The 17,561-nt window shown below is 49.7% G+C and overlaps 1 protein-coding gene across 2 annotated transcripts in view; it reads left to right on the top strand.

Moving 5' to 3' along the window:
• Positions 1 to 17,221, top strand: part of SLCO2B1 (solute carrier organic anion transporter family member 2B1) — a 119,866-nt gene extending 102,645 nt beyond the window's left edge. For both annotated transcript variants that reach the window (XM_025193034.1, XM_025193033.1), the window contains exons 12-15: positions 5,607 to 5,776; positions 9,198 to 9,262; positions 10,921 to 11,041; positions 13,439 to 17,221. In XM_025193034.1, the coding sequence (XP_025048819.1) occupies positions 5,607 to 5,776; positions 9,198 to 9,262; positions 10,921 to 11,041; positions 13,439 to 13,613 (531 nt within the window). In that variant the 3' untranslated portion in view covers positions 13,614 to 17,221. The remainder of the gene's footprint in view (positions 1 to 5,606; positions 5,777 to 9,197; positions 9,263 to 10,920; positions 11,042 to 13,438) is intronic.
• Positions 17,222 to 17,561: the final 340 nt, after the last annotated feature.

The raw sequence follows: 17,561 nt of genomic DNA, 5'->3' as shown, positions 1-17,561 counted from the left end.
CCCTGCGGGGGACAGAGGACAAGAGGATGAACAGGAGCCAGCAGTGTGCCCTTGGTGCCAAGAAGGCTACCGGCATCCTGGGCTCCGTTGGTAGCAGCAGTGCCAGCAAATGAAGGGCACAGGTTCTTCCCCTCTATTCAGCACTGGAGAGACCACATCTGGAGTCCTGTGTCCAGTTGTGGCCCCCACTACAGAAAGGATGTGGACAAGTTCAAGAGAGTCCAGAGGAGGGCAATGAAAATGGTTTAGAGATTGAGGCCCATAACTGGTAAGCAGAGGCTGAGGGAACTAGGCTTATCGCAGCCTTCAACTCCCTGCAGGGGCCTGCAAAGAGGAGGGAGCTGGACTGGTCTCAGTGGGGGCAGATGACAGGACAAGGAACAATGGGCTCCAGCTGCAGCAAGGGAAGTTGAGATTGGATATTAGGAAAAACTTTCTCACCAGGAGGGTGGTGAAGCACTGGAACTGGTTACCCAGAGAGGTGGGAGCATCTCCATCCTTGGAGGTATGTAAGACCCGGGTGGACAAAGCCTTGGCTGGGATGATGTAGTTGGGGCTGGTCCTACTTTGAGCAGGGGGTTGGACTAGATGTGACCTCCTGAGGTCCCTTCAACCCTCATTCTCGTTGATTCGCTGATGTTTTTGACTGAATTAGAGGCATGAGACACAAAAGTCTTGGGAATAATTTCTGACTTGAGATTTGGGGCAAATTGATTTCTACACAATTCAGGTTCCTCGTAATTTATAGGCTGCCATGCTTGTAGAGTAGAGAGGGGCTTTAATTAAGCTGAGCTAATAATATTTTGTTATGCCCCCTGTGTTTCTCTGCTGAAAGATATTATAGAAGAAAAAAGTGTAATGTTATGCAAGGTATCCAGGTTGTAGCCATATTGATCTGGAGGAGAAGGCAATCAGGACTCATACTAGAGATGATATCTTTTATTAGACCAACAAGATTTTTGCCAATAAATGTCTTTATTTATTTATTTATTTTTGCAAAAATCCTGTTGGTCTAATAAAGGATATCATCTCTAGTATGAGTCCTGATTGCCTTATGTTATGCAAGACATCCACACAATTAACCAGCTGTGGACTTTAACCTGAAGAAAATAGTCTGTGGTCTCAGGGAACTGAGCTTTTTCAAACCTAGTGTTGAAGTACAACAGTCATATGCTACAGCCCACTGTTGCATTTATGTGATAAAGCATAGACACATGCCTGAAGAAGGAAGAGGAGTGCCCTGATTTGTAGTTTCTCTCATGCATGGCACTGCTGGTGGAGTTAAAGGAGTGCCTCTTCATCTGAGCGTGGTCACCAGAGGGTCCCAATGGGCTGATGGTCATCCAAATACAGATCAACGGGGTCATTGGCCCAAATAGTTTAGAGTCTGGTTGAACAAGATAGATGGCACCTAAACAGCACCTGGGTGACACAAGCCCTTTTAGTTTCATACCAATCTGGAAACTCAAACCCTGCATCCTGTCTCATGACAGCAGATTTTTTCCCATGGAACAAAAGTTGTTTCTTCTGATGGAAGCACCTTTTTGCTGGTAGCAAACACAGACAAGGTGGAAAATGTGACGTACAACGAGCATAGTTTGTCACCCTCCTGCCTGTATGGGTTGCATGGCTTCCTACAGCATGAGAAATCCATTTAAAGAGATGTAGTGCATGTGCAAAGTAGCTTTATTCAATCTACTTCCTTGAGGCTAAAGGAAAGAGCACGTCCCGTCTTGCTCAAAATCCTCCCCTTTTGGCCCAGCGTTATGAGTGAATGTACTGCTCAGCTTGGCTCTAGTTTGTGGATGCAGGTTGCTCCTCATGGAGCTGGAGTGATTAATAGCGAAGTGGAGCCGTGAGCCCGCCTGCCATGCCTGTTGTACCTGCTCTGTAAAGAAACAAGGGAGTTCAGCTGCCAGGTTATGCCGCCAGCCCCTTCTGCAAGCACTGACGTTGCCCTCAGCTTGTTTAAAAGCAGCTGCTAGAGAGCGAGATTCCCTGTAAAAAGATGAATGGTAACTAAAAATGTAGGGACTGGAAAAATCTATACCTTTTGCCCACGGGATCCTTTCTTAACTAATAACATGCCAGTTATTTATGGCCCTCTGTCAAAGGCGAGGCTTTGCATTTCCCCCAAGCAGAGTTTTTAATTTAATATTTCATGTGGGCTTCATGAAAGCAAGCAATTAATGGCTTTGGCTAGGACGGGCCCCATAGGGACAAGCAGATAAGTTTGTTCGAAGTTACCTACTCGACTCCTGCCAGGGCCCTTCAGCCTTATCCAGCAAGAGAGTTTTATTTGCAGTCTAGACCCAGTTGAGACTATCAGCTACGCTGGATCTGCTGCTTTAAGATGTATTTCTCTAGCCATTCTTTTGCTTTTATTTTATTGGTTTGAAAGATGCAGACAAGCCCAGCAGCCTGCTTGACTAGGGTGACTCAGACTCTAGTTTCTTAGCGTGGCACATAAGAGTGTTTTAGCCAGTATTGCATCCCACTGTCTGTGCTTCTCCAGCCCAATTTAGAGCTGGGTCAGCTTGGCATAAGTCAAACTCGCATCCCCTGCACCATAATGAGATACCTAAGCGACTCTGCCACCCACTCCATTCTCATGAGGGGTCACTGATTGTCCTCATCCCCCTGCTTTACCCATGGTAGGTTAGGGTACTTTTGGTGTCTGTGGGCAGTTTGCCTTGTAAGTGTGCATCAGGATTGATTATGTAGTTTAAGGAATAGATTGGACAAAGACTTGCATGGGATGGTTTGATCCTGCTTTGAGCAGGGGCTAGACTAGCTGTGACCTCCCAAGGTCTCTTCCAACCCTCGTTTTCTATGATTGTATCTATGATGTGCCCTCGCTGCAGAAAGCAAACCCGCTCCATGCCAGAGTTTGCAGACACGCTAAGGGCACGTTGCTAAATCGAATAAAATCAGCACAGGAACCTTACCCGAAATGAAGGGGAAGTAATTTCAAACAATGCAGGGACCTACTAAACTCATTCACTCGTGACCTGAATTAGGTCTGCGAGGCCCTCAGCTTCACAGCGTCACTGGCTTCCTTGGGACTTGAAGACTTGGGCCCCCACGTCAGAAGACCTCCTCAAAACAAACCAAACGTAGTCATACTACTCAATGGAAGAAGAGATGGTCTAGGTGTGCCTCTGTGACTCTGGATGCAGCTCATGGACCACATGAGGCCCACAAGTGGTTAAGCTGTGGGCTGCAGGGCTTATTAGCACAGCTGCCAGAGCTGCTGCATTGGCCGAGCTCGCCTTCCTGCCATGGTTTCTGGATTATCACAGGAGTTGGGGGCATCCAAATTCCCAGCCAGCAGGGCTGGGGGATCAGCATAAAAGCTAAATAGTGGCAGGACCTCTCAGTGGGGCTGGGTTGTAGCAAGCTGAGAAGGGAAGAAACTCTACTTGGCTTTGTGCTCTATCTTCAAACTGTAGGGTGAGATTTAATTGTGTAATTCTTTTCTCCTATATAATAAATCAGTTGGCTGTTTTGCCTCCTTCGTGATTGCCTATGCTAAAGCATGACCTGAGGGCAAGTGATATTCCAGGCTAGGCCATTCTGCAGAAAGGGGGACCTAAAATTGTTTCCCAACCCAAGGGGAAACTACCTGGAGCTGGCAGAGATTCCCCTGCTGCCACTGTGAGATGCGGTATAAGGGCAATGGGGCTGAGGCTTGTGGGGATAAGGAGTTATCCCAGGGCAAACCTTGGTCCGTTCCCTGAGACAAGCAATGAGCAGTGGGGAGGAACTTGGAGCTGCGGCAGTACCCCATGGCTGGCTTTGTAATGGACCCATAATTAATGTAATCCTTTACAAGCCAAGGATGAGATTGCTCTTAAGCCACGAAAATATGCCATGACTGCTCTTAGGCGCTAAGATGTTCAGCTGCACTAGCAAATGCTGCCATGGCAATAAATCCATGTGTAAACACCTTATGCATATAGAAAGCATGAAATGAAATCCCTGAACAACAAGCAATGAAGAATCACTGCAAGAGCAGGCAGGGAGAAGCACATTCAAGACATCTGGAAGATTGTGGGCTCAGCTGCTCGACGGGTCAGTGGGTGGGAAACTGGCTGCATGGTAGGGACCCATGAATGGACCCATGTCATCCTGGTGCGAAGTGGCCAGCGGTGTTCCTCAGGGGTCCATGCTTGGACCGGTGCTTTTCAACATCTTTATCAATGATTTGGATGGGGGAGTGAAAAGCTCACTAGCCAAATTTGCGGATGACACCAAGTTATGGGGCAGTGTGGCCACACCAGAAGATAGGTTGCAGATGCAGGCAGACCTGGACAGGCTCGAGAGTTAGGCAGACCAGAACCAGATGAAGTTTAACACTTCCAAGTGCAAGGTGCTCCATCTGGGGACAAACAACCCTCGGCATACATACAGGCTCGGAGGTGATAGCCTGACTTGCGCCACACCTGAAATGGAGCTAGGGGTAATGATTGACCATCGCATGAATATAAGCCATCAGTGCGAGGCGGTGGTCAGCAGGGCAAACAACACGCTGGCATGCATCAACCAACGCATCTCATGTAAAACCAAGGAAGTGATCCTCCCGCTGTACTCAGCACTGATGAGACCGCGGCTGGAGGACTGCGTCCAGTTCTGGGCGCCGCACTTCGATAAGGACATAGAAAAACTTGAGAGGGTCCAGAGAAGAGCCACGTGTATGATCAGGGACTTGCAAGGCAGATCCTGGGGTCAAACAACCCTCGGCATACATACAGGCTCGGAGGTGATAGCCTGACTTGCGCCACACCTGAAATGGAGCTAGGGGTAATGATTGACCATCGCATGAATATAAGCCATCAGTGCGAGGCGGTGGTCAGCAGGGCAAACAACACGCTGGCATGCATCAACCAACGCATCTCATGTAAAACCAAGGAAGTGATCCTCCCGCTGTACTCAGCACTGATGAGACCGCGGCTGGAGGACTGCGTCCAGTTCTGGGCGCCGCACTTCGATAAGGACATAGAAAAACTTGAGAGGGTCCAGAGAAGAGCCACGTGTATGATCAGGGACTTGCAAGGCAGATCATGCGAGGAAAGGCTGAGGGACCCGGGCCTCTTTAGCCTAAAGAAGGGAAGGTTGAGAGGGGGCTTGATAGCAGCTTACCGCTATATCAGACAAATGCATCAGGAGCTCGGTGAACAACTGTTTGCTAGGGCACCCCCGGGGGAGACCAGGACCAATGGATATAAACTCCTGGAAGGCTGCTTCAGGCTTAATACCAGGAAAAACTCCTTCCCAGTGTCCAGACTGTGGAATAAACTCCCTCCAGAGGTGGTGCAGTCATCTACCCTGGAGGTTTTCAAGAGGAGACTGGACAGTCACCTTGCTGGGGTCACCTAACCCTAGTTGTCTTCCTGCCTAGAGCGGGGGGGCTGGACCCGATGATCTGCAAGGTCCCTTCCAGCCCCCAACAGCCTATGAATCTGTGAAACCCAACTGATGGCATGCATGGTCTGACCTGTGTGGCAGGCCCCCCTTTCTCACCTTCCCTTACATCTGTCCTCTGCCCCTTGCATCTCCACAGCCTGAGGCAGCTCAGCACCCTTTGTCTCCTTTTGTCTTTTCAGAATTACACAAAATGTAGCTGCATCCTTGGAAATGGGCTGGAAGGATACGCCAAGCCTGGGACCTGCGGCACCAACTGTTCCCGGTTCCTCATCCCCTTTATCGTGTTGTCCTGCCTGGCAGGCATCCTGGCGAGCATTTCACATACGCCTTCCTTCATGCTCATCCTGAGGTAACGTGGCGCCACATGCACGCGCTGCGCTCGGTCCGGTAGCTCCCCTTCCTGATGGCATAGTCCGGGGATGGGAATATGACGGCAGGAACCGTGAGCCAAGTCCATTTTATCCAAAGCACAGGTGTTTGGGGTGGAGGGTGTTACACTTAAGTCCTCTGCTAGACTCATGCCCAAGTTAGGGCGCGTGCCCCACCCATCGGGGCTCTATAGAAATGAGAACAGGAGGATAATTCCTCCCCCCGGGCAGCACTGCAACAAGACCCATCAGGTGGATAAGTAGACAAATGGGGATGGGCTCAGTGACAAGGTAACAGTAAATCTGAGTCCATTCATAGGCCTATTCTCATCTCAAGCTGAATTTGCACCTGGGGAATAGCTCTGGGGACTGCTCCCCCCAGCCTCACACCTTGCATCGCAATGCCCCCCAATGCAAAGTGGGGATAAAATACAACCAGAGCAGAATGATAGCACATCCCATACCTTTGCTTTCAATGGAGTCCCTGCCGGTGCCACTCCAGTCTCCTTCTTGTCCTTTACCACGTACAGCTAGCCTGACCTAAATCTGCTGCTGGCTTTGCCTGGGTTTCTCTCTCTGGGTCCTGGTGCCTGTGTCTTTACGGTAGAGCAGATCACAGACCCAGAAAAGGCGGGCACAAATTCGGTGCAGTTCTGCCTTTGCAGCAGCATGCAATAAACTTGACCTACTAACCCCCAGTTTGCCAGCAGATATGCGGAGCCCTCTTATGTGCCTGAGCCAGAAAGGAAGAGATGTTTTTCAGTCAAATGTCAGATCATTAGAACTGTTTTCTTCTTTTCTTGCACAAACCATTCCTAAGGGCTGTGACTTGTTAGTAGAGCCCTATGCCGGGTCTACTACAGTAGGTCCCTGCTCCTCTTCGGCTGCAGAGGCTCTTTCCATCTCTCTTTATCCACTGCAGCTCCATCCTTTGCAGTGCTAAGCAGTGAGTCAACAACATCAGGCTGTAAGCTGCTCCCTGGGCGTGTCTACATGTGCATTCACTGCGTAGTAAGTTACTGCGCAGTAAGTGGTTTTTACACCGGCATCTACACATGCAGGTGTTACAGAGCAGTAACACTGCGTGTGAACTGACTTGGGACTAAAGTTAGTCCCAAGTCAGTCCACACACACAGGGTTACTGTGCAGTAAAGCATCTACACGTGCCTTATTGCACAGTAACTATTCGGGTGTAAATTTGCTACCTGCATCATGCAGGTAGCAAATGTATGCCCAAGTTGCCATAAGCCACCATAGTTGCTGCACAGTACAGGCGCGCACATATAGACATGCGCCCATACTGAGCAGTAATTTTCAGTTACTGCGCAGTAACCTAAGTTACTGCACAGTACCTGTGCACATGTAGACGCGCCCACTGTGGGGCAGCCATCAGCACTGAGGAGCTGTCAGCATTTCAAACCATTCAATTCATCTCCTAGGACCTGTGTATGCCATGACCCACCAGCCTTCCCTGCTATGGTTGCATATGTGCTGGTGGAGTGGCTGAATGCTATGGTCAGATGCTTGCTGCCCTTTCTGGCCTCAGTACATAGCACGAGAGCACAGGTCTCTGATCCCAAGTATCTGAGCCATGTGTGCAGAGCACATCTATGGACACCACACCCTAAAAAACTCCAGCCGTTATGCTGGTAAATAGTTTCTCCACTGATAGCATGTGTGTATGTAGGACTGCTCACCCTTCGTGATGTGAGGGGCTCAGCTGGCAACCAGAGATGCCCTCCTCACAGATGTATTTAAAATAAATAACTTCCATTATTCCCACTTATATATGCCACCTCCTTCAGACATTCACAGCATTTTAAAGCCAGGAAGGGGTCATGATGCTTATCTAGTCCAATCCACATCGTGGTCCATTGGAGGGCAATGGCAGTGACTCCATTGAAAGCAAAAAGCTTGATCTGGCCAAGGTATTCTGTCATTCTGGTGTAGTGTGCCCTTGGTGCCAAAGAGGCTACCGGCATCCTGGGCTGCATTGGTAGGAGCGATGCCAGCAGATCGGGGCAGTGATTCTTCCCCTCTGCTCAGCACTGGGGAGGCCACATCTGGGGCCCTGGGTCCAGTTGTGGCCCCCCATGACGGAAAGGATGTGGACAAGTTGGAGAGAGCCCAGCAGAAGGCAATGAAAATGGTTGGGGGCTGGGGACAGGACTGGTGAGGAGAGGCTGAGGGAACTGCGCTGATTGAGTCTGCAGAAGAGAAGACCGAGGAGGGATTTGATTGCAGCCTTCACCTCCCTGCAGGGGACTGCAAAGAGGATGGAGCTGGGCTGTTCTCAGTGGAGGCAGGTGACAGGACAAGGAGCAATGGGCTCAAGCTGCAGCAAGGGAAGTTGAGGTTAGGTATTAGAAAAAACTTTCTCACGAGAAGGGTGGTGAAGCGCTAGAACAGGCTCCCTAGAGAGGTTGTGGACTCTCCATCCTTGGACGTTTTTAAGCCCCGGGTAGACAAAGCCTTTGCTGGGATGATGTATTTGGGGCTGGGCCTGCTTGGAGCAGGGGGTTGGACTAGATGTGACCTCCTGAGGTCCCTTCCACCCTCATTTACTATGATTCTCTGATTCTGTAAAGCTGGTCACATTGTGTTATTCTCCATAGAAACTATATGTTGCACATTTGCACTTAGGACCAAAGCCAGGGCCAATGAACCCAAATGGAATTTTTTTGTCGAGTTCATAGAAGCTGCATCAGACATTTATTGTTTGAGATGAAGCATATGCTTATGGGTACAAACCAGACCGGCTCTCTGTAGATTAGTTCTGTTCCCGGTGCTACTCGCATCCCATTATGATCCTGGATATATCACTAGTGTCTCAGTGCCTCAGTTTCTCCATATGTAAAGTGAAATCATCTAGTAAGTGGTGTTTTCCTAACTTTCCCATCAGGAATGGGACAGGAACACCAAGCACATATACTACTTTCCAGCAAGCATGACACGGAGTTGATTGACTTTGTCAGGCTTGTCTAACAATTTATCTCCTGTGTTTCCACATAGTAATTCTGGGCATCTGGCATCAAGGACTGTCTTTATTGTTAGGTGATATTTTGAACACCCAAACACACACTAGGTCCTGAGGTGAACCTCTAAAACGATGGCTACGGGGTGCGATGGGGAAGTGCTAAAACCACTACGCTGCTCAAAGTCAGAACAGCGTTTGTTAAACACATGGATGCTTGGAAACAACATTAATCTTAAAAAAAAATAAAGTTAGCTGTTAACAGTGAATTCCCTTGGGCAAAATATGAACACGAAGGAACAGGGAGATTACAACCCCGTGGTTGTGATACATCTCAAGGACTGAAGCCAGAGCTCCAGGATTTGTGTGGGTGTAAATGAGCAATGCTTGTTGGAGGGTAGCCAACCCCTCTTGCTATTATTTTTCAGGACTGTTCAACCCGAAGATAAATCCTTTGCTGTCGGGATTCAGTTTATGCTGCTGAGAGTTTTAGGTAAGTGAAAAGCTGTTGCAAAGCAGACGTGAAAAGTTATGCCACTCTTTGGCCTCCACAGGGCGCAGGTGGGAGATGAATGAAGATACCTTGGTGGGAAGAAGAGGAGGTGTTGGGGGTTAAGAGGGCGTCTTGCTTTCCTCAGCCAGTGCTGAAACATTATCGCCAGCCAGGGGAGACTGTGCTGCTGGACCCCTGGGGTCTGTCCAGGGGGAAGTGGGGAAAAGATCTCTCTAAATAGATTCTGCAAAGAACTTGGGGACCTTCCTGGTACTCAGACAGTGTCTGGGCCTAAATGGCTATTTGCTTCCGACACATCCTAATGGCTGGAAATAATGTTCAGCAATTAGGTCCATTATTTTTATGATGATGGGAATTAATCCTCACCCAGCGAGCATTGCACTTGCTATTGCAGTCCTGATAACGAGCATTCTCATAATGTTCCCAACAAACAGGCAGAAATGAGTTTGCCTTTATATGCCACGGGCCCTTAATACAGAAAAGCACAAAAAGAAAAACCCGTCACGTCTGATCCAGCCCTCAGCCAGGCCAGGGCTGTCCCTTTCTCTTCGGACTGAACTAATCTTTAACTGCTTATACATGGCATCTGCTCATCAGCGAGTGAGGGTGGATAGTGTAGCTATTCTGCTGACTGGTGGGGCATTTTCTCTTGTGGCTGTAGAGACCCATGTTAGACTTGCAGGTCCTGCCACAGTGGTCACAGGTGCACACGGCATTAGGGGCTGTTTCCTTTGGTCACATTTCTGTTGTAATTCGAGAGGCCAGTTCTTGTCGTGATGTTGGGCTCCATGGTGGAGATGGGACCGCCACTTTGTCCTGTCTCCTGCTAAGGCTCCCCCAAGATTTGAGCCAATTCCAAAAGCCTTCATATCCTACTTGCAAATGTCTTCGAAGCGCAATTTTGGGCACCCTACTCTTCTTTTAACTGCTTTTAACATTGCAGTGATCACTGGGCATGTCTACATGTGCATTTACGCTGACTTAAATTTACTGCGCAGTAAGTTACTGTGCCGTAAGCGAGAATAGGCTGCGTCTACATGTGAAGGCTCTAACGTGCATTAAGGCTCTGTGTGGACTGACTTGGGACTAAAGTTAGAACCAAGTCAGTCCACACACACAGTGTTACTGTGCAATAAGGTGTCTACACATGCATTACTGTGCAGTAACTAATTGGGCATTAATTTGATACCTATATGATGCAGGTATCAACTTTACACTCGAGTCAGCATTAAGTCACCATATTTGCTGCACAGTGTGGGCGTACACATGTAGACACACATCCGTACTGCTCAATACTTGTGGTTACTGTGTAAATGCACACATGTAAATGCGCCCACTCGTTTTCGCCCTGTGTCTGTTTTGCCATGGCCATGGAGTGAACTCGGTCCTGTCTGGTAGCAGACCTGCACTGTCCCTTCTCAGCTGCAGCAGCTTTAGGCATCCCATAGCTACATGGCCACTTCAGGCACGGGACAAAGCTCTCTGCTCGTTGCTTGAGTCTCTCTCAAGCACCAGGCCAATCTCAGGAGACCGCTCACCAGCCATTCTGCAATTTCTCAGATCGGCCTAGGAAGAGAAGCAGGAGAGGTCTGTCCTTGGGCATGGAGATGCTCACATGCCATCTGCTTGCTTTGCAGCCTGGATGCCAGGACCAGTGCTGTACGGAAGCGCCATTGACACGACCTGCATCCTCTGGGAAAGGAAGTGCGATCAGAAAGCCGCGTGCCGGTATTACAACAACGACCTCTTCAGACAAAGGTACGGCCCTTGTGCCGCTGCCTCTCCACGCTCCTTTTGCATAGGCTGGGGGCATCTTTAAGAGCAAGATGCTGCCTCAGTTCGGGTAGTCAGGTGATGAGCACGAGAGGGAAGGACGGGCAGACAGAAGAGCGCGAGGAAGGCAGCGTCGTGAGTTTTGCTCGGCGGGATTTTCACTGTCACAGGGAGGCACCAAATAGCTTTTGCGGAGGAGCATCCACAAACCATCCCTTGCATTTTCCGAGATCCCCGTGTTGGTAGAAGTCAGGTGAGGGACCGGGGATCTGTTCATTGGTTTCCCTTATAAATATGGATACTTTCTCTAGCCACTGCCAAGGACAGGAGCCTGCTCTGCCCGGTGGACAGCCTTCCACTCAGTCCTGAACAGCTGTGCACCTGCTTCCTGGAAATGGTCTGAGTAGGACAGAGCGCTCAGCGGGAAGCAGGGTGGAGGGTTGCCGGGGGGTTCAGGGCAGTCTCCAGAAAGCACTTGATGCACAGTGCAATCCCTTGGCAAAAAACATGCCATGTCAACGTGTGTTTATGACATCCTTAGGGATTCTCCATCTCTCTCAGGGATGATACTTCATCCTGGGGTGGCACATCCACCCCAAACCTTCCCACGGTGCATGAATGAACACAGGGCACCCTAGAGCCTATGAGAGCCCCCCCACACATATCACTGATGCACTGTCACCTCGTGCTGTTTGTGACTTTAGTGGAGCGGTGAGGTTGAGCATCTAGCTCTTAGAGGCCTCCGTTATCATTAGGAGGTTGGAAGGGACCATCCCACCTGCCCCAGAGCAAGACTAACACTCGCATTACTTTGCATTGTCACCCCTTGCAGTGCAGCTGCATCTAGTGTCAGCGTTTCATCCGTCTGCTTCTTACCCACTGTCTGTGCAGCTAAACCACGGTGTTTCCACCCCCTGTTTAAGTTAGGATTAAGTGACTGAGGTTTAACTTCACTTGCTGAAGATTAGGAGCAGACGGATGAAGCGGTAGGGATCAGCAGACACGCACCACCCAGTGTTAAGTCTCTTCTCCTTACACCAATGTCATTCGACGTCTGTCCATGCTCTCAAATCACTAAACAGCTCCTGATCGAATGGCCTAACTTGTGGCCTGACTCTATCATCCTTGCACTGAGCAGGGTTTGCTGCTGCCCTGAGGAGGTGCCCATCAGCCTGGATTCTGGGCACAATCTTTTATTAGATGTTTCCCTTTTGCAGTAAAACGGCTCGACACAGCCCTGGCTGGGATGATCTAGTTGGGGATGCTCCTGCTTTGAGCAGGGGGGTGGACTAGATCCCCTGAAGTCTCTTCCAACCATTATTTTCTATGATTTTATGATTCTATGTGATTTACTGACACCAAATTAGGACAAGGGCAGTTGAATGGGCATTATCCTTTGGTCGTGCTATGCTGTAGGAATCCAATCCTCCAGCCATCACTACACCGAGGTCAATATTCGGTTCCAGTTTCCTTTCCTCCACTGGCACCATTGTCAGGGAGCAATCACACGTCATTAAACCAATACCCCATGTCGCTGATTGGGGATCGGTCCACAGCTTGGTGGGAAATGTGGTGTGGAGGGGAGTGCTTATACCCCGGGGGTGCATAAGCTGTGGCTGGGGACATTTTCACTTTTTTTTGCTTTCCCTTCTCTCCGGTGCAGAAAGGTTTGTCTGGACTGGCTTGGATAAGGATGATCCTGTCTCAGGCAGGGGGTTGGACTAGTTGACCTTTGAGATCCCCTCCATCCTTACTTGTCTATGATCCTATGCTTCGATAGCCTGCATTTGACTGATCCCCACAGTGTACTTGGTGGGGGGGTAGGGTTTGGACCCATATTTCTGAATTCCCAAGGGCTGGGGCTGGGGTATGATGATGGGGGACCACGATTGAGGGGAAGTGCAGACACGTCTGGCTGTAGAACAACTTTTCTTGACCAAGCAGTGCAAGGGAGCTGAGTGAAAAAAGTGCCAAGAAAAGTCAAAAAAGGGGCAGTAGAGCTCTGGCAGTACAGGAGGGGGGTGGGGGAGAGAAGAGCAATGCAATGTGGGATGCCTGGAGGACCAGTCAGACCCACGTCACATAACGCTGGTGCCCGTATGTAACTTTGGACCACTTCAAAAGAGCACTTGATTTTCCAGGTATGCTCTTGAACCGTTCCAAGCCGCTTTACACCAGTTGAATAGGCTTGTATGTCTGTCTGCTTGAGATTTAATAGCATTTAAGCCAGTCTAGGTGTTACCTGCCCTCCCTCTGAGTTGACTGAAAACAGCTAGAGCTCGGGGCTTGTTGGCTGCCCACCCTGGAGCGTTGTCTGACAGGCGCCGTGCTCTGAAATCCCTCTCCCTTAGCGCTCCGCTCTTTTGTGTTTCTCCACCCCAGGTACCTTGGACTCCAGCTTTTCTTTGAAGTGGGAGCTCTCCTGTGCTTCTTGGCTGTGTTTTTCATTCTCAGACAGCAGGAGAGGGAAATCAGCAGCGCAGAGGAGCCAAAAGCAAACCCGGAGAAGGAGAAGCTGGCGGAAATTTCAGAGAAAACCCCAGATTCCAAAGTCTAAGATGGAGAACGGGAATCGCATTCGGTCCCCGGGGGACGAGAGCCGTGCAGCTTGCCTTTGACTGACTGTGAAGGAGGGATGGTTGGATGGAGACTGAGCTGGCAGGGAGACCGCTGCCCATCTTTCTACTTGGAATCGACAGCTTTTGCTCTGCCTTTGTTTTTAAATGCACTCTTTTACATCTAACCAGGTCTGAAGGGTGCCCAGGCACGTTCACTTGGATTCATCCACCCATATGTACCCATATCAATTCCTGTCCTTCTAAGCTTTCGTTCACCTGGCGGGCAGGAGGAAGCCAGTGTTTTAAGCGTTTAATGCCCACAGTTCAATTGTTTTAATAATAGTTAGGGTTGTTTTTTTACAGTTTATAAATGTCTCCCTGTACGGGGTTGTGTCTTTGCCTAGAAACCTCAGTGGTCACAGCCCGACACCTTCCTGCTCTTCCTCTTGCACTGGGGGATTGTTCCTGGCTGGGAAAGACTAATCCGTAGACACGTATAGTCCTGCCTGCACGCAGCGGCAGCCCGGGAGAAGCTATATCTGCAGGAAGTCGGTGGTGGAGAGGGAGTCGGGGCAGGGCTGGGGAGGGCATGGTGGCAACGCCATGCCCTCACAGGAGTCGCTGAGCATGCCCGGGAGAGCGGGCTCTGAGCAGGAGCCAGGTTGCAGCACGCAAGCATTTGCAGAAATCCTAAATTGTGCTTTTCTGCTGCCTGTGCAATGACACGGAGTATTACTACCCCTTTTACAACAGCAGGAGGCAGGGCAGGGTTGCCCCTTCAAGACTAACTGGTGCAGAGAGGCATGAGCTTTCATAGGCAACAGTTTCCTTCGTCAGAGGCTGTGACTTCAGGCAAACACGGCTCACCACCTCTCACTTTACAACAGCAGAGACCAAGCCAAAGACTTGGTGAAGGCCACACAGCCAGTCAGTGTCAGAAACAGGGTTAGAAGCCCAGGGGGGCTGAGCACGGGATAATCTGTGAGCCCGCAGAGCACAGCAAGCCCTGTTATCAGTTAGAGTTGATTTAGCAGAAGCTCTAGGCTAAAAGTCAATTCTGGTTTCATTTTACCCTCTGCTAATACCTCTCTCTACTGCATTTGCTGCCTGCGTCCTGCCTCTGGGACAGGCCATCTATTGCAGATTACTGTGGTGGTCGCATTCGAGCCCCCAAGCCACCACAGGTCTTGGCTGCTTTTACTCCAGGGCGGAAGAAGCCAAAGCCCTCAAATAAAGAATTGCGTGGTCCAGAATAAATAAGAACTGTACAGCGGTGTCACAGAGTCCTAGAGAAGTGGGGCTGGAAGGGACCTCCAGAGGTCATCTAGTCCAACCCCCTGCCTGAGACAGGGTCGCCCCTATCCAAACCTCCTCAGACAAATTCATAATCTAAACTCTTCATAAAACTATCATAAACCCTGATGCAACTCCAGGCATCGCACCCGAACCTGCCGCAGGTGAAGCAGGGAGACCACGGCAGCCAACGTCCTGCTGCTGTAAAAAGTTGTTAATATGCACTCAAGAGCTAGAGGCCAAAGCCCCCACTACAGAGGAAGGCAACCTCAGCCCCCCAACCCAGTCTGTATCAATCTAACCACGGGGTAATATTCCTTCCTGACCCCAAATGCAGCATCGGTCTGGTCCTGAGCAGAGGCGCAAGACTATCTAGCCAGGAGCCTCTGGCCTTGGTCCCAACAGGAGCATTGGGACAGCCTGGTCCCCATCCCCAGCCTTGACTGCCGCCAACATCCAGTGCCTCTGTGGGAGGCTTAAAAACATCCTGACACATGTACGAGAAAGGGGGTGGGAGGGCAACCAGTGTCTATAGCCAACAGCATGCAAGGGAGGGATGTGACCAGCATCATGTCCAGCCACCTCTGACTCCCCGACCCAAATGACCAGGTGCCCAGGTATAGCCAGGACAACCAGAGGGTCCGTGAATCCCACCACCACCTCGCCCTCAATACTATGGCAATAACTCCCCTAAAGAAACCCTCTCCATCAGCATGTGGCTTTGCTATCTGACAGGTGCCATTAAAGAGAAAATAAGCTTTATTCTATTTGCATAATTCAACAGGATTTGCAACTAGGATACAAAGTGCAGGAGAAATCTGCCCCTGGAAAAACAAAGTTACAAGCTCTGCTGTTAGCACATGTGAGGCAAGATCAACAGTCCAGCTGACAGGTCAGCTTCTCCTCCCAACACGTATGGGCCCCGAAGCAATACTGACCCAGAGAAGCCAATGCTCCTTCAACCCATTGTGGGTCCCTCTGTTGCAGCTTAGATAACCTCCAGCTGTGCCGTCCATCTCCACTTTCCACCAGCTCTCACAAGATAGGCCACTTCCCCACAGTGTGGCATAGCATGCGATGGTGCCCTTGGTGTGCAAATGTGCTACAAACATCCACTGGGCCCACAGTGTTGCCATACAGTGCTGCAGAGTAGAATAAGCCATGATAAAGAAGGCTCGGATGCTACTACAGATGGTTCACCAAGCATGTTGCCTCTCTTCTAGTCAGTCAGTCAACATGTGTGTAATCGCTAAGCCATCCTATAGTGCTCTCAGTGGCCATGTTCAATTCCCATAATCCACCACTGAAATGAATCAGTGGGCAGCCCTCGACAATATGTGAGATGGTGTGTGCTTTGCCATAGCTGTAGTCTGGGTTGTCACAAAGACCCCCAACGGTGGGGATGGCCAACACGGACCTTGCCGTGCCCAGAACCTATTCAGCAAGGCCCACTGACAGCATGGCAGGTTGAAGCCAGGTGGGCAGACTGTAGGGTCTGTGATAAGGAACTTGTTTGGTGGTGATGTCAACCCCCATCCTCATACCAGAAAGTCTCTGCTTTACAGTCTTGGTGTGGCATTTTGAACCATAGTGGGTATTGTGATGGTAGATGTGCAGCAGGTGGATTTTGAGAGACCATCATACAGTGGCAGGCTTGGATTGGCTCAGATCTTCTCCAGTAGCTTGCAAGTTGCAGCTTCCCATTAGATATGAGAAGTAAGAGCTGGAAGAAATCACGTCATCCTTCTAGTGAGAGATGGAAAAACACTCCCTCCCTTTTGTTCATTGAAGAGAAAGTCAGGAAGTGATTTCATCATTATTTCCACATGCCCACTGGCAGTGGAGATTTCTGTTAGCAGACAACTAGTGTCTGATAGGAAGAGGTGTAATTGGGACCCAGTGTTGGGAAAGCAAAGCTAGACAAATTCAGACAGGAATAAGAGCTAGGTTTATAATAGAGAAGGTAAGTGCTCAGGGTTGTGGGAGTTTCTTTATTGCTTGAAGTCTTCAAGTCAACTCTGGAGGTGTTGCTGAGGGAGGTGCTATAGCTCCAACAGGTTATTGGCTTGATGCTGAAGTTGAGTATAGTCCTTCTGTCAGGGTCTGGAGGAGGTCAGACAAGTTTCTCAAAATAATCCCTTCGAGTAAAAAAAAAAAAAATTACCAATCTCCCTTATCGTATCCATATGCGAAGGAGCAGACACTTTCCTAGTGCTGTTCCATCTCCACAAGCAATTCCCACCAACCACAGAAAAACATTCAAGGGTGTATTCAAAACCTTCACATGCTGATAAAAACTCAGTTTTCTCTTAAAGGCATGAGGGATGCATTGTCTGGCATTGTACTGTGCTGGGAGTCCTGGGAGGGAGTTAGAGCAGGGCTGGCAAAGACACAGCCCATGGAGCCACATTATCCAGTCCCCAGCGCTGGACCCTGGTCTCAGGTTGACCTATGGGCAGTAAGTGGTGTGCACCACATTGGCCCCACATGCAGTGTTCACAGGCACTTGTGTGATGCTAACATTGATTGTCATACTGGCTGACTGGGCAGAGACCTTGGCTACATACACATCCAATTAATGTGGGAGCATTATCCTGGGTTTATTTTCCTGATAGAAAAACCTACCTGGAGATTCCTGAACAAATATTTGAATG

The sequence above is a fragment of the Alligator sinensis genome, unplaced genomic scaffold (genome assembly GCF_000455745.1).
Source record: "Alligator sinensis unplaced genomic scaffold, ASM45574v1 scaffold1381_1, whole genome shotgun sequence".
In the NCBI taxonomy this organism is placed as follows: Eukaryota; Metazoa; Chordata; order Crocodylia; family Alligatoridae; genus Alligator; species Alligator sinensis.
The sequence above is the reverse complement of the archived record's forward strand: the minus strand, read 5'-3'. Positions and strand labels throughout refer to the sequence as shown.